The 14,468-nt window shown below is 32.2% G+C and overlaps 1 protein-coding gene across 1 annotated transcript; it reads right to left on the bottom strand.

The window, feature by feature from the left end:
• Nucleotides 1-2,836: 2,836 nt before the first annotated feature.
• Nucleotides 2,837-4,425, bottom strand: LOC132055708 (uncharacterized). Its single transcript, XM_059447658.1, has 2 exons — nt 3,184-4,425; nt 2,837-3,093 (listed from the first exon to the last, which is right to left on the bottom strand). The coding sequence occupies exon 1, from the start codon at nt 4,151-4,153 to the stop codon at nt 3,185-3,187; it is 969 nt and encodes a 322-aa protein (XP_059303641.1). The 5' UTR covers nt 4,154-4,425; the 3' UTR covers nt 2,837-3,093; nt 3,184.
• Between the last annotated feature and the right edge of the window lie 10,043 nt (nt 4,426-14,468).

Genomic DNA, 14,468 nt, shown 5'->3' with positions numbered 1-14,468 from the left:
TCCTAAATGAAGAGATCTCTTTAGTTTTTGTGTAAGTCGTTTTCCAGTTATAAACCTATTACATCCAGAAAACCAGTTTTGAAAGTTAAGCATAATATTCAACTAATTATTCACACATGCGAGAGATCAACAGTGTTTCCCCGTACCAAAATAATCATTGTGCTGTGTGGGATCAAATGCAAGCTCCTGGAATCAAGAATAATCAGCTTTGAGGGATTCATATTTCATTGCAAGCTTATGGCTCTCTAAGGAAGTTGATTTTTAGCAATGGCGCCTTGTTTCATATGATGGAGGACTACAGGTTCGAATATCAGAGAGACAAATTTAAGACAAATGTTCATGATTGATGTTCTTTACATTTTTACTTTCAAAAGCAATCCCTGTTTCATTCTTTACTCTTCCTTATATTGGGGCGATCTCTGTGTAAAACCCCTAGTTATTGTTTACTAGAAAGAATAATTGGTGTCAAACAGGGAGCGAATTACGGTAATAGGATGTGCATTTTAACACCCCGTTTCAATTTGGAAAGATCGTTCCTCTAGGGACAATAAAATAGGATGCGAATAAAAATTTGGATCCATTTTCCCCTAAACTTGGATGACTATATTGAAAGGGCTCCAGTGAGTTGGTGGCGAAATTAGGATTTTCACCGAGGGAATTTAAAAAAAAAAAAAGTAGACATACAAAGGAGATAAAGAGGATTCAACTTCTAATATGTACACAAATATAATATTGATCCATGTAATACAGTGTAATTTTTTTAATGAAAGGGTACATATGAACCCCTTTGCACCCAAAGCTTGGTGCCTGGGCTCCAACCAAGGCAAGGGTTAGTTCCGGCACATGGTCACTGAATTTAATAATTGTATAATAAAATTTGCAAAACTATTTTTGCTCAGTCAAAACCACTGAATCATGTGTTAATTTCTTTAAAAAATACAGTTGTTGGGGCTACTTTCCCGAAAAAGATCTTGAGCAACAAAAGCTAAAACATGGGTATTTTAAGTGCCAGAAATTTGAATTTTTTCTATACAGTAGTACTTTTTGAGAAATTAACACATAGCTTAATGATATTAATGATGTAAAAAATATCTGTTTGAGTGTATTGATACAACGAATAAAGTTCAGTGGCCATCCTTGATATTTGTCCCCAAGCAAGAATATGAGCTCACAGGGTGTATTTTCACAAGTTGAGCAAATGTAATTTGTATGAGATTTATGGAGAAAGTTGATCAAAGTTCACCTAACTGCAAGAAGGGTTTGGGTGACCGACGCTTAGTCTTCTTTTGGTGGTGGGAAGAAATAATACTTAAATTCCACTGTAAAAATTTAAAAGAAAGGCACTTTCCCCTTAAACGTAACTAGGCGCTTTTTCATGTATAGTTCGAAATAAAGCCAAGAATCCCCAACAACTTTCTCTTCGTGAAACAAAAAACATTCAATGCTCCCTTTTTTTTTTAATTCTCAACTAACTTGATCTTTATGGTTGAATTTCGTGAGATAATTGGATTCAACCAAAATAGGACGCATGACCTATGTGTCGACCATATATATTACTTAAACCAAGCCATTCCGAAGAAGTAGTAGTTTAGCCACAAATGACTCACTATAATTTCTTTCCTCTTTAAGTAGTTCAACTAAGTGAAAATAATGGGCTCTGGCTTACTCAAGTGAAGGTCAACAACCTAGGTGATAGATCATAGTTACACATTTTTTTTCCTTCTTAATCATCTGGTATTTGAAGTATATTGGACCAAATAAAACAGATTCAAGCCGAGTAAGTCCACTAACGGGTAAAACGCTTACTATTGAAAGATTCTTCATTTTGCAGGTAACTTTGGACATATGATTAAGAAGGAATTCCAATCATCTCACAACACTTTTGCCGGTGATAGATTATAACACTTACATGTTGGTCAACCAGGTTGACTTAGAATGCCATTAAGCCTTTTCCCAAGTGGTAACCTTGGCCTTCTAGTAAGAAAATAATTACATAAATAAATAAGTCTGGCTTGCCAAAGAGACCTGTATGGATCTTCAAACTCCCCAACCACCAATTTTAAAAGAAATGTTCTTAATACTCCCAAAACGAAATAAATAAACCAGTCCAAGGATTATTAACTGCCAAACCTTCACATTTGGTCTTCGTTTCACTTGGCATCAGCTCATGATATCCGTGACAAATTTGCTAAGTATTCTCTTAAAATGTTAAGAAAATACTGTCCTACCTTGAGCAACACCCCCACCCCCACCCCCACCCCCAATCCCCACCAAAAAAAAAAAAAAAAACAAACAAGAAAAAAGAAAAGAAAAAACCTTGACTAACTTGCACGGCCATAACTCTAAGTGCAATAGACGTTATGACCAGAAACATAGCTTGACTGCTACGTTGTGCAAAGTGAAACCCCGTCTAACTTTAGGTACAATACAAGCTATCACCTTCAACATGGCTCAATTGAAAGCTACCTCAATTCTACATTGTAATTAAAAAAAAAAAAAAAAAAGGAATTTATTGTATTTCTTTTATTACATTGGGGTATCAAGGAAGAGGTCGGGGGACCATAAGAAAATTGAACTCATACATATTGTGTGAAATTATGTTGGCCGAAAAGCTATGCATTTTTGGAAAATCATGTGACACCATTTTTAGAGGATTCGAGCAATGTAAAAGTGTGGAATGCTTCCACTGATACAACTAAACTGCATTTTCTCATTCCTTTTTTTTTTTTTCCCTAATACACCGAACAAACGGGAAGGAGCAGGGAAAAGGGGTAGTGTGAACCGAACCCAATCAATTATGCAGGGGACTTTCACTGATATCACTAGATTATAAGCCTGATCTCAGAACTTCGCATTCTTTTCTCTTTGCATTACAAATTGAAATATACACAGTTTACAAGAGTTTTTTCCCGGAGTTTCTCCTAACTGTATACATAATAAAAACTGCTACTTTACATGAACAGAATAAAAAACAGAGAATATAATGGGGTTGTAAAGCTTACATCAAATGATATTCTGGATATTACAAAAAAAGTACATTAATGACCCCAAGAAATTGCTTGGTCTCTTCCTGTTTTCCAACAATATTTACTCCTGCAGAAAGCAGGCCTTTTTATTTTCCAATTGAAAAATAACCAGAAAGCAGAATCTGATGAATCACTGAAAAAATTAAAAAACAAAAACCTTAAGGGAACTCCTCTACTGTCTTTATCTTCAGAACTGTATGTTGATCTCTTTCTTGGATTGGCAAAATTGCCACGTCATCTGTTCTACAACTTTTGTAGAAAACACAGCTGGCTATTGTATCAAGAACAAGAAGAACTGAATACATATATGCAATGAACGTTCCTTCTAAAGCCAACCAAAACAACTCCGTTTTTTCTTGATAATAAGCCGTTACAATTCTGTATTGAAACAAAGCTTCAACTGCAGCCAAAGCCAAATTTAATGGCACTGCTAGTGATAATGCTGTAGCTGTTCTTCCTCTTATTAAAACACAAGATTTGAGAATCGCCATGTATCCTCCAATTTTCTCACATCCTGATGTCACCAATGCTAAGTTACAAATAATTAAAGTGTTTGCAAGAATGATTGAACAAATTACAGCTCCTGTTGCAGATAACAAAAGAACTAATCTTGGATTTGAAAGCCCGAAAAAATAATCAACAACATTGAAACTGAAAAACAGGAGAGTGAAACACGTGGCGTTTGCTGAAATGATGAGTAGAGAGTTGCAAAGTTGGGTAAGAAGAAGGTGGAAATATGAAGGAAATGTAGTTTTTTGTGTTGGTTTTGAGTAATTGAGAGATTCAATTACTAAAGATTTGCTGAAGAGAAAAAATGAAATGGTGAAAGGGTATGCAAGAAAAGATATGGCAATTGTTTGAGAAATCTTGGAATTGAGAAGTGTGAAGAATTCTGAAGAAGATGGAAATCCAGAAGCATCGAAAATTAAATGCAAACGTTCATAGATTACTGGGTAAAATGATGATGAAGGGATGTATGATTGTAGTAAAAGAGTAGAGGTAGCAAAAGGAATGGCGAAAAAAGCTGCTGTTATGGTGAAGAATTGGTAGTTTTGTAGAAAAATAAAGATTGATTTTCTGATGATCTTGGTTGTTCTTTGCATTGGAACAGGGGAGTAATCTTCCATTTTTTTGGGTGCTTTTTTCTTTTGGGATGTGAAGATGGTTGGGAATATCAAGAAAATGAGATATATATTGAGGTTTTAGGCTTCTATTTTAATGGGGGAATCTCAATCTTCAATGGTGGTTTGGAAAAATAGTTTGGAGAGTTGGTTTTTTGGGAGGAATGGATAGGCCAACAACTAGAAAATAACAAAAAACATAGAGGAGTTTGAAGTGGGAGTTGTTTTTGCTTTGTTTTTACCAGTGAGTTTGTTGGAATTTGGTGCTAAATTCTGTCCTTGTGTTCTCCAAAAACTTCTTCCTTAGTTGGCTTAACTTTGGGTTTAGAAGGTTAACAAAAAAAAAAAAAAAAAAAAAGGGGGGGGTTTTGAAGGACATTTTTTCTTTCTTTTTCTACAGAGAAAATTTCATGGGTGGTCATCCATGATGTGCTTATTACCTAAAGGGAACAATGTTCTTTCTTTTGTAACATAAAAATTACTTCTATTTTATCTTGCTTCGGTTATAGCAAAAGTAATTCTGATCGGATTCTTTAAAAATCCCACCTGGAATGTTAAATACAATGAAAATGATATTTATTATTTGGGGTTAAGTTCGAAATGGGTCATTAAATATATTTTTAGTAGTTTTGATCCTCTAAATTCGTAAATAAAATGAGCACTTTAGATTTTCGTCCAATATAATAGATTTTGGCTACTGAATTTAATGGAAATTGACATTTACACTTTTGGAGGGGGTTGCACATTCTTTTTCGGGTGGTTAAAATGGTTGCACCTTTTTCAATTATGCGAAAAGCATTTAAATCATTAACAATTGAGAACCTTTGCTATAGCTATGGCTTTTTTCATGTCTAGCTTGTTGATGGAAAAGAGAACTTTTTGGTTTTCTTGGAATTTACTTCAATGTGTTGAAAAACCAAATGTTTAATTGGGAATTATCTTATCTTACACAACACTTGTGGTCATTATGCATATCCTAGCATAGGAAATAAGTAAAGTGGGACATTTAATATTTTCTTCCTTTTATAGTAAAATATTTCCTTTATCTAATTTTGAAAACACCATCATATCGGTGGGATTATGCCAAAGAGGAAACTCTTTAGGGGATCCCTTAAAATTGACAGAATATCCATATAAAGGCTAACATGGAAAGACTATTCCAACTATATCAATCGTTAAACAAGGTAACTTTAAAAAATTGTTTCTTAATTAGCAATTTCTTAATTAACAATATATTAAATTACTAAATTGAGCAATAAGGGTGAATCTGAAAAAAATAACATATGCAAATGCTTCTTCTTTTCTACTGCCCCCCCACTATTTTACGTAACCCTTAGATTTTCCTTTTAACTTGTCCTTTGTAGCAAATCAAGAGAGATTTATTATTTCTTTTAATATTAACTTACCATTAAGTAACTATATAAAATAATAGTATTCATACTTAGATTTATAAAGCACAACTAATGATTATAATCAGTAAAATAGACCCCAAATAAATTTTTTTTTTAAAGAGAGTGTCAAGTTAATAAGGCCCAAGTAAAATGAAATGAAGGGATTAACACGTTAAATATTTCGAAATAAATTCGGTTGCCATAAAAGAGTAGTATTTGGAATTCAAAGGAAGTTAGTACTCCCTCCGGATCAAAAAAAAGAGTCCACTTAACCATTTGCACACCCCTTAAGAAAATATTAACTCCTAGACAAAAATAGGTAATTTGACTAAACTACCCCTAATTAAATAGGCATTGAGATTTGACCATATAACAGTTAATAGGGGCAAATATGAAAAAACAAAGTTAATTCTTTTTTGATTTGCTAAGTGGACTCTTTTTTTAATCAAAAAAAAAAAAAAGGCTAAGTGGATTTTTTTTTTTTTTTTTATCTGAAGGGAGTATTAACTAAGTACATAACAATAGGTAGTAGTACTTCCTTGTGTTTGTTTAATGAGGAATCTCATTTCCCATAAAAGGATTGGACATCACAATAGGTAGTACTTTGCCAAGTTTGTTTCATGAGGAATTCTCAATTCACATGAAGTATTTACTTTGTTAGCATAATTGAATATCAATTATGGTTGACTTATGTAAAAAGATACTCTATTATATATGCAATAGAACAATGGGCTGATGAATGATGAGTAAATAGATGAATACTGACAAGCTGGGTAGGTGGCAGAGCCGTTAATTTCATTTTTGATTCTTAAAAAAAAAAAAAAAAAAAGGCAAATTTGCAATTTGTCTGCTACCTTTCGTTTTCAATTGTGTCATCCCTTGCTAATCACCCCTTACACTGTCAGCTGGACGTGAAACTTGTGCTTTTTCTTGGACTGAACGAACACAGAAGTTACAAACCCAAGCGGTGTGCAATTCGCAATATACATCTTTCGAAATAGACAAGTTTATATTATGTGTGCTTTTCTTTGTCAAATATTTGCTCATTCATATAAGTCATAACCTTCACAATACTTGTTCAATGCTCATCCTCTTTATGATGTTTTTGATGACCGTGCTTTCTTGGCCTGTTCTTCAACTACAAAGTGCTTTATAATCCAAATTATTTTGCATCTACATATTGATTCAAATGTTCTTTTACACTGCTTAAAAAATAACTATAAGGAATTATCCATAACAATTAAGTTGAATTAAGAGCCCGTATGAGTCAGATGATTAAAAATAGCTGATAAGTACCAAGTGCTAAAAAGTATTTTTAGGTGTTGAAATTGATTCTATAAATAATTAGTTACGTATTTAGATAGAAGTGTGAAATCGATATTAAGTTATTTGTTTGTTTGTTTAAAAGGTGCTGATAAATATTTTTTTGTTAAAATGATGGAGATGTCCTTAAAGCTATTCATAAAAGATATAAAGCTCTTTTAAAAAAGGTCAAACCCATCGACAAACACCATTGTCGTCACTTTTCACTTGAAGCACCTAAAGTGACCCTTGTTCCATTAGACACTCAACAGTAGGTCATTCCTATTCCACTTAGACAACTTTTTGCATCAGATTATCGGAGAAAAACCAACACCGATCGTCTCACGTGGATTAAGTGGCCAATTAAATTGTACTGGCTACGATCATTTAAATTGTGCCAACTCAATTAAATTGTGTCAACTCATTTTAATTGTAAATTCACTAATTTGTAAATTCGTGGAGTTTTGACCATTAAAAATTGGGGCTTTTGGGCTGGTTGGATGTGCAATGAGGTGGCGCCCCCTTTGGTGTTGGTTTTGCTCCGATAACGGTGCAAAAAGTGTCTAAGTGGAATAGGAATGGCCCACCTGAAGTGTCTAAATGAAACAAGGACCACTTTAGATGTTCAAGTGAAAGAAGTGGACGACCACAGGTGTCTGTCGATGGGTTTGGCCTTTAAAAAATAAAGTAAAAGGAACGAATGACGGAAATAAAATAGAGAGATAATTAAAAGTATGTTTTAGTAATGTATTTTTAAGACTATAAAAGATATCATGGTTTCTCAAACCAAATGTTCTTATAATTAGCTATAAAATCATGAGTTAGGAGTGATCATCTAATGGTTTTTGGCTAATTTTAGTTTATATTCATTTGGCTTATACTACTTTTGATATTTAGCTAATCAGAGGCGGACCCACAATTTTGACGTAGAGGGGGGCATCAATGACCAATGCCTTAATATAGATATATCAATTATTACTGTGAAAGTTTGGCATGCAACTCTTTGAAAACTTAATAATTATGACAAGTAAAGTAGTATTTAAAATATAAACTTCAGAATTGGAAGAAGGAAAATGGGTTTAGAATGAAAAAGATTTACTAATTTTTTCTTTTGTGTGTGTGTGTGGGGGGGGGGGGGGGTGTTTGTTGGGGGCGGGGGATTGGTAAAGGGAGGACTAAAGAATTAAAAAAAAAGTATTTGAGCTTATTAATCTGCAAGCGAGACTCGAACCCAGGTATCATACAAGGACCTGAGGGGCACAACAACCATGCACCAAAGCAATGGAGATCTCTCAGGGGTCCTTTTATATATATATATATATATACACGTTCTTTAAGGTATATACACCATATATCTACAAGGTATTCCCAATGTTAGGGGGCACGTGACCCCCTCCTAATAGGGTGGGTCTGCCCCTGTACCTAACATATATGTGGATAAGCCCAAAAAGTGTTTATAAGCTATCAACTTATAAATTTAGCCAAACACCTTTAAATTACCTATATAAAAAAATTAAGACAGATAAACTGTTACAACGTATACAATTATTGGTAGTATAAAATTATTTTACATTGTTAATATATACTGTCTAAAGTAAATCCAATATAGTTAATTTCATGGATCTTAGAGTTAGAGATCAAAACATTTTTTATATATGGATTTTGCATGCTCGTTTAATTATTTTATCTCCTAGCTGAAGCAGCTTCTGTCTTCTCCCTTGCTTTTAAGAAAAAACAAGACCCATGCAACCGATTAATAATTAAGGAAAATAATTCCTCATCAATTTACTAATTCTTCGTGATACATGCATCATGCATGCATGGCTAAGTTCTAACTACCTCATATAAAGGATATTTAGATGACACATAATTCCACTTAATATTCTTTGTGGGTTCTTAAGCACCCGTAACTCTCAAATTCATTGTCTAGTCTAAGGATTAATCATCCTGGTCATATTTGATTTGCCCAAAACATTCAATAACAGGTTAATTTGTGGAAACTTATAACTAGCACCATAAGAAAGGATTGAGTTCAGCTTGTGGGTGCATATTATTCTATGAATTTAGGTTTGTTGTTAGTGTAAATAATTTTTATATTATTACTGTAGGTTAATCAATTACAACAAATCATTCAGCAGTGGAGCTATGTAGAGACAAAAAGGGTACAATTAATCCCCTTGTTGGAAAGATAAATTGCGCAGATAGGACTTTTTCATTATCATATATAAAGAGTCGTTGAATCAAATTGACAAAAGGAAAGTTTTAGTGTAGCAACAGCTTTTAAGGTTGATTTAGGTCATGACAATTTTAAATATCAAGTGTGACATTCTAGCAATTTTTTTTAATTCACTTTATATAAATTTCTGGCTCAAAATATTAATCTATTTTCAAGTTGGCCATTGAATATAGAAGAGTTGATTGGGGCTGAAGCGAAGGAAAGCAAAGATATTGAAGTAAAATGATGATTTAACATATGTAGTCATCATTATGAAGTTGGTGCAAAGTCTTCCAAACTAAAACACTTGAAAGGTGGGTTGATTATTGTAAGATTAATTAGTTGAGGGTCCATATTCCACCTTGTTGTTTAGGTTGTAAGGAATAGATAGATATTCATAGACGTATGATCTATTGGTGTTCAGTCATTGTACTTATGATTTTTCTCCTAACTGACAATAATAATTAATCTCACTCACTCCCATATTATTCCATAGTTTAATCGATTCATATTGCATGTTAACTAATCTTTATATATATAAAAATGATACTGCTAAGTGCTAACTAACATAAGAATAGTTCTTAATCCACTTAGCTTTGAGAGTTTTAGATTTGGTGGCACCAGTACATAATGTACTCATATGGTGTGTAGTCAACTTAATTAATAATTCTTTTAGGAAAATAAGCAAAGCTATTTTAAACTTAAAACTACCCAAGATGGTAGTATTCCAACTTAGAACAACATAGTTATTTCATACCTAATTGTGCATTGCATTTTATTGTTTTAAAACAGTCCCAAGTCTTGGAAAATTTCTAATTCTTCTTTTTGCCACGCTCTTTAGTAGTATTATATATCGAACAAAGCTAAAGTGATTATTTTTTGAGTAACTATTGGATTAGACTAATTAATGGAGGTTAATTAGAATAGGAGGACAGCCACATGGCTCTTACAACGCAATGATCAAATCTATATGTTCATACGAAAAGGTTAAGAAGAGAAAAAATATATAGCTATACTCAAACCAAAAAAAGGTGTGCTAATTAACGACTGTGTTATAATTTGGATTTGAAGTTTTACTGTGATAAATTTGTAGCTAAAAATTTATCAGTACCTTGTGTTTACATCAAATATATGGATTTCATTGAGGCATGTGATGCAATCTTTCATACATGCATTTATATATCTCTTAATCACAGTTAATTGAAATGTAATTTAGCTTGAATTTGTAACTCCTGAAATTAAATTACTTAGTAACTCCTAAAATTAAATTACTTAGTAGGCGTTTGGCCATGCGATATGAAATCATTTTCATATATTAATTTTAAATTAGCATTTGTTTATGCAATTTGCACAAAATTTCAATTTCAACCTCATATCATGATTTTAAATCCCAATTTTTTCAAAAAGGTATGATTTGGGATTCCAATCATGATTTCAAATTATTTTAAATGTAAAACTTGACCCATATATAAGTTTATATTTTGTAATAAAAATATCCATAAGTTGGCAGATATATTTACCAACCATTTATATCAACTATTAAAAGATCTGCACGTTGGTAGTATATTTGTAACAAATTTACTCTTACCAACTGTATCTACTTAAACAACTCATGTTCAATTTTCCTTTTTATTGAACGAAAGTTCGATCACTTGATGTTGTGTTTTTCAAAAAGGCCTTCGAGCCCCGTATTAATTTTATTATGAACTATGATTTGCTCATTTGTGTAAGATTGTATAAGAATTGGAAAAGTTTTGATGGTTTTCACAACTTGTGGAGTTTTTATGTCTATGAGAAAAAATACAACTGAAGACATTGATGAATATAAATTATTCATGTATTTTCATGTATATAAATTAGTATTCTTAAATAAAAACATGAATAAACATATTCAATTCTCCTATATTTTCTAACAAATCTTGTAGAAAAAAGAATGCATGAAAAACGAGAAAAGAGAGAAAGAAGCCAAAAGTCAAGGAAGAAAGATGCATCCATGACAAAAAGACTACACAAGGGCAATAAAGACAAAGTCATGGAATTCCTCCTCACCAAGGCCTTTGAATTTCTCACCAAGCTTAAATAATATATTGGCCATGTCAAATTCTCACCAAAGCCTCATGATAAATTGAAAATTGTTTTGGAACATGTTGAAAACCGTCTTAGAGCATATTGAAAATTGTTTTGGACTATGTTGAAAACCGTCTTGAAGCATGTTGAAAACCGTTATGAAACATGTTAGACATCCGTAGGAACTTCCTATAAATATGCACATGTTTGTAAGGAAAAATCATCCACCTTGTATGTAATGGAAGTGGACACAAGAACTAGCCTTGGCTCTTGGCCCTTTCTTGTAGTAAAAGTATTTTCTTAGTCTTTTAAATTTCTATTTAGTTTTTCTTACTCCATAATGGAGTAATCTTTTTCTGTTGGGATAGTTGATGAAGCTTGGTATATTATAGTACTACCTCAGTTTTAAAACATTCTTGATTTGAAATTTTCAATTTATATTTCAAACTGTGCTGGAATCATAATTTCAATTAATTATTATCACGTCTACATATTTTATCTCTAAGTTATTGTTATATTAATTTTTTAATTCTTGCGGAGAAAAATTAATAAATAATAACCAATGAGTAAAATAGAAGAGAGAGTAATTTTTAGTATTATTATTCCAATTTTTATCTTATTTTTTCCGGTCCTAATTCTCACGAAGGGATTGACTCAAATAAGTTTATTGATTTAAAGACTATTCGTAAGAGGTCTTTACTCCTGTAGCACAATTCAAGTAAGAAAAGTATTTTGGTTTAATCGTCACTAGTAATAAATCAATTAATTGACATAACCTCACGGAGTGTTAATTAGGTCTTTATTTCTTAATGAGCAAAATATAATTGAATTAGCAATAAGCAATTATTCTTTAGAGAAATGCATGTGTAAACTGAGATTTTATTATAATAATTTTATCAAGTGAATTCAATAATTCCCAACTCTTTTTTAGATATAAATCTTCCGGAAGTGGTTTGTTTTAATTTAAGTAATTTATAATTTCAAACTTACCTTTCATCATTTTGATTCTCTCAAATAGTACCAAAGATAATACAAATTTGTAGCATAGGTGGTTCCAATCCCTGTGGGACGATATCTTAAACTTTACTATAACTTGATAGAGTACGAGCAGAAAAATCTGTACACATTGGCCTCGTCAGACATCCAAATTGCATGTCCAAACAAAACTTCAACTTCAGATCATCATGATTTCATATTATGATTTCAAATCATGTCCAAACGGCTCCTAAAGTTTGGTGTAAGTACCCTATACCTTTAAATAATTACCAAACTTGTTTATAGAAAAATTAACTACTTAATTAGTTAATTACGTGCCTTTACACCTTATGAAAGTGTCAAAATATTCCGATGAAACTAATATATTAGAGACCAGTCAATGTATCCGCCCTTCGCGCGGTCATAAACTAAATATTGTTTGAAGACATTAGTTGTATTAGGAATTTCGGGATAAAGAAAAATATTATTGGTAATTATATATGTTGTTCCAAAACAATGCTATTAGTTATTGTAAATAATAATATTTAGAGTTTTTGAAATTTAATAATGGAAAAAATTAGTAATTTTGTTATTTGTACAATAACAATTTAAGTAATTGTACATGGAGATCTTTGGGGCTATGTACATGGAGATCTTTGGGGCTATGGAGACATGGATAAAAGTTATCATACATCAAACTTATTATACTATTGTGGGTGTAAAAAAAAAAAAAAAAAAAAAAAAAAAAAAAAAAAAAAAAGGAATAAAAAAAAAGAAGTTTGGCAAATTTATACTATTTGAAAGTTACTAAGAAAAAGTTGTTAAGATTAGAAGCAACTGGCACGCTTAAGCAAGTGATATAAATAGTTAACCAATAAAAAGGTGAATATAATTTTTCTTGATATGTTAATGAAAATTATTATTCAATATAACATTTGTTTGTTTGACCTAAAATTATTTTTAAAAATTTAATTATTGTTGGCTCAAATTTATAACATATTTCTATTAACAAGGTAGACCGTTTAGCATTCAACTTATCTAATAAAGAAATACGTAGGCCCCCAATTATTTTGATAGGTCAAATAAAAAAATGTATGAATTGGGATGAGCAAATAAATTAGTAGTTCTTAGAAGGACATTAATAGAAGCTTTATTGTCTGTATTTAGAGAATAAGACAGGTTAACTCCTTCCTTTCTATCTTTTCAGTAATGTTTATGCTATATACTTTTGGATTGTGAGAGCTGTGTGCATTTTAATATGGATGACAAATCTTGGTTGTGATATCCAAACAACTATTAGAAAGGACGTCGCATCCTCTATGATTGCTTGAAATGAATTAGTCGGCAATGACTTAAGTTGCTTGAAATGGGCACAGTTTTTACAGTTATTTTCACGGGATAGCTTCGTTAAAAAGTACTGTTTAATTTTGACTTTGTTAAGAAATCGCTAGATTCTCTTCTTTCTTCTCCCTTTTTCATTCTTCGTCTTCTCATCCGTCAATTTGACTTTGTTAAGAAATCACTAGACTCTCTTCTTTCTTCTCCCTTTTCCATTCTTTGTCTTCTCATCCGTCAATTTGAAATCCGTCAGGATTTGCGGCCAAAATTCTTGTGATGATAAATCGTGACGATTTTTTTGAAAAGGCAGATTTGCCAATCAAATTGAAATCCTGGTGATTCTACAAGATTTCTCTCTCTAATTGTGGTTGCGAATCTCTTTTTGCAAAGCTTTTCTTAACGAGATCAAAACTTAAACGTTGACATTAGAAGTGCCTATTTGCGTAAATCTCCCCAGTCGTCAAGGAGTACAACTAAAGACTAGGCCCGTCAAAATAGTTGGACTTGTATGGGAACTGGCCCGTAGACCTGTTCAGTAGTAGTGATGGATGGTTCTCAGTTTCGTAGCCGTATAGAGATTTTGGACATGGTTTGATGTCAAGAAAATATTATGGGCCATTTGCATGAATTGGCCTTATTCGGGGGTGGTCTTTAATTTTTACCTTTCATCTAAAATACCTCGAGGTTCTGGGGTCGAACCCAGATTCAATAAATAAATAAAAAAAATGCAAGATAGAATTTTTTAGCAAAATTAGGGCTATTCGGGCAAAAGTTAAGCCTTAATGCCTAATTCTGTAGAATCGATAGAGTTAAAAAATAATAATTCATAAACAGATTAAAGACCTTAAGGCCGTAATGCCTAACTTTTTCCCGAATAGGTTTAATTTTGCTACGAGAGAGTCGCGCGATTTTTTTTAAGCTGGAGTTATTTAGAATCTCAAAATTTTTTAGCAGAGGAAAAAAATTAAAGACCTGCTATTTGAGGGACCAAAATTAAAGTCCAGCGCGTTTGAAGCATAATCCGCGCAAAAAA

Source organism: Lycium ferocissimum, chromosome 5 (genome assembly GCF_029784015.1).
Source record: "Lycium ferocissimum isolate CSIRO_LF1 chromosome 5, AGI_CSIRO_Lferr_CH_V1, whole genome shotgun sequence".
Lineage (NCBI taxonomy): Eukaryota > Viridiplantae > Streptophyta > Magnoliopsida > Solanales > Solanaceae > Lycium > Lycium ferocissimum.
This window is presented reverse-complemented; position numbering and strand designations above follow the sequence as displayed.

What these genes read in the sequence shown, in the direction of transcription:
- LOC132055708 (XM_059447658.1), bottom strand. Translation starts at nt 4,153, where the DNA reads ATGGAAGATTACTCCCCTGTTCCAATGCAAAGAACAACCAAGATCATC.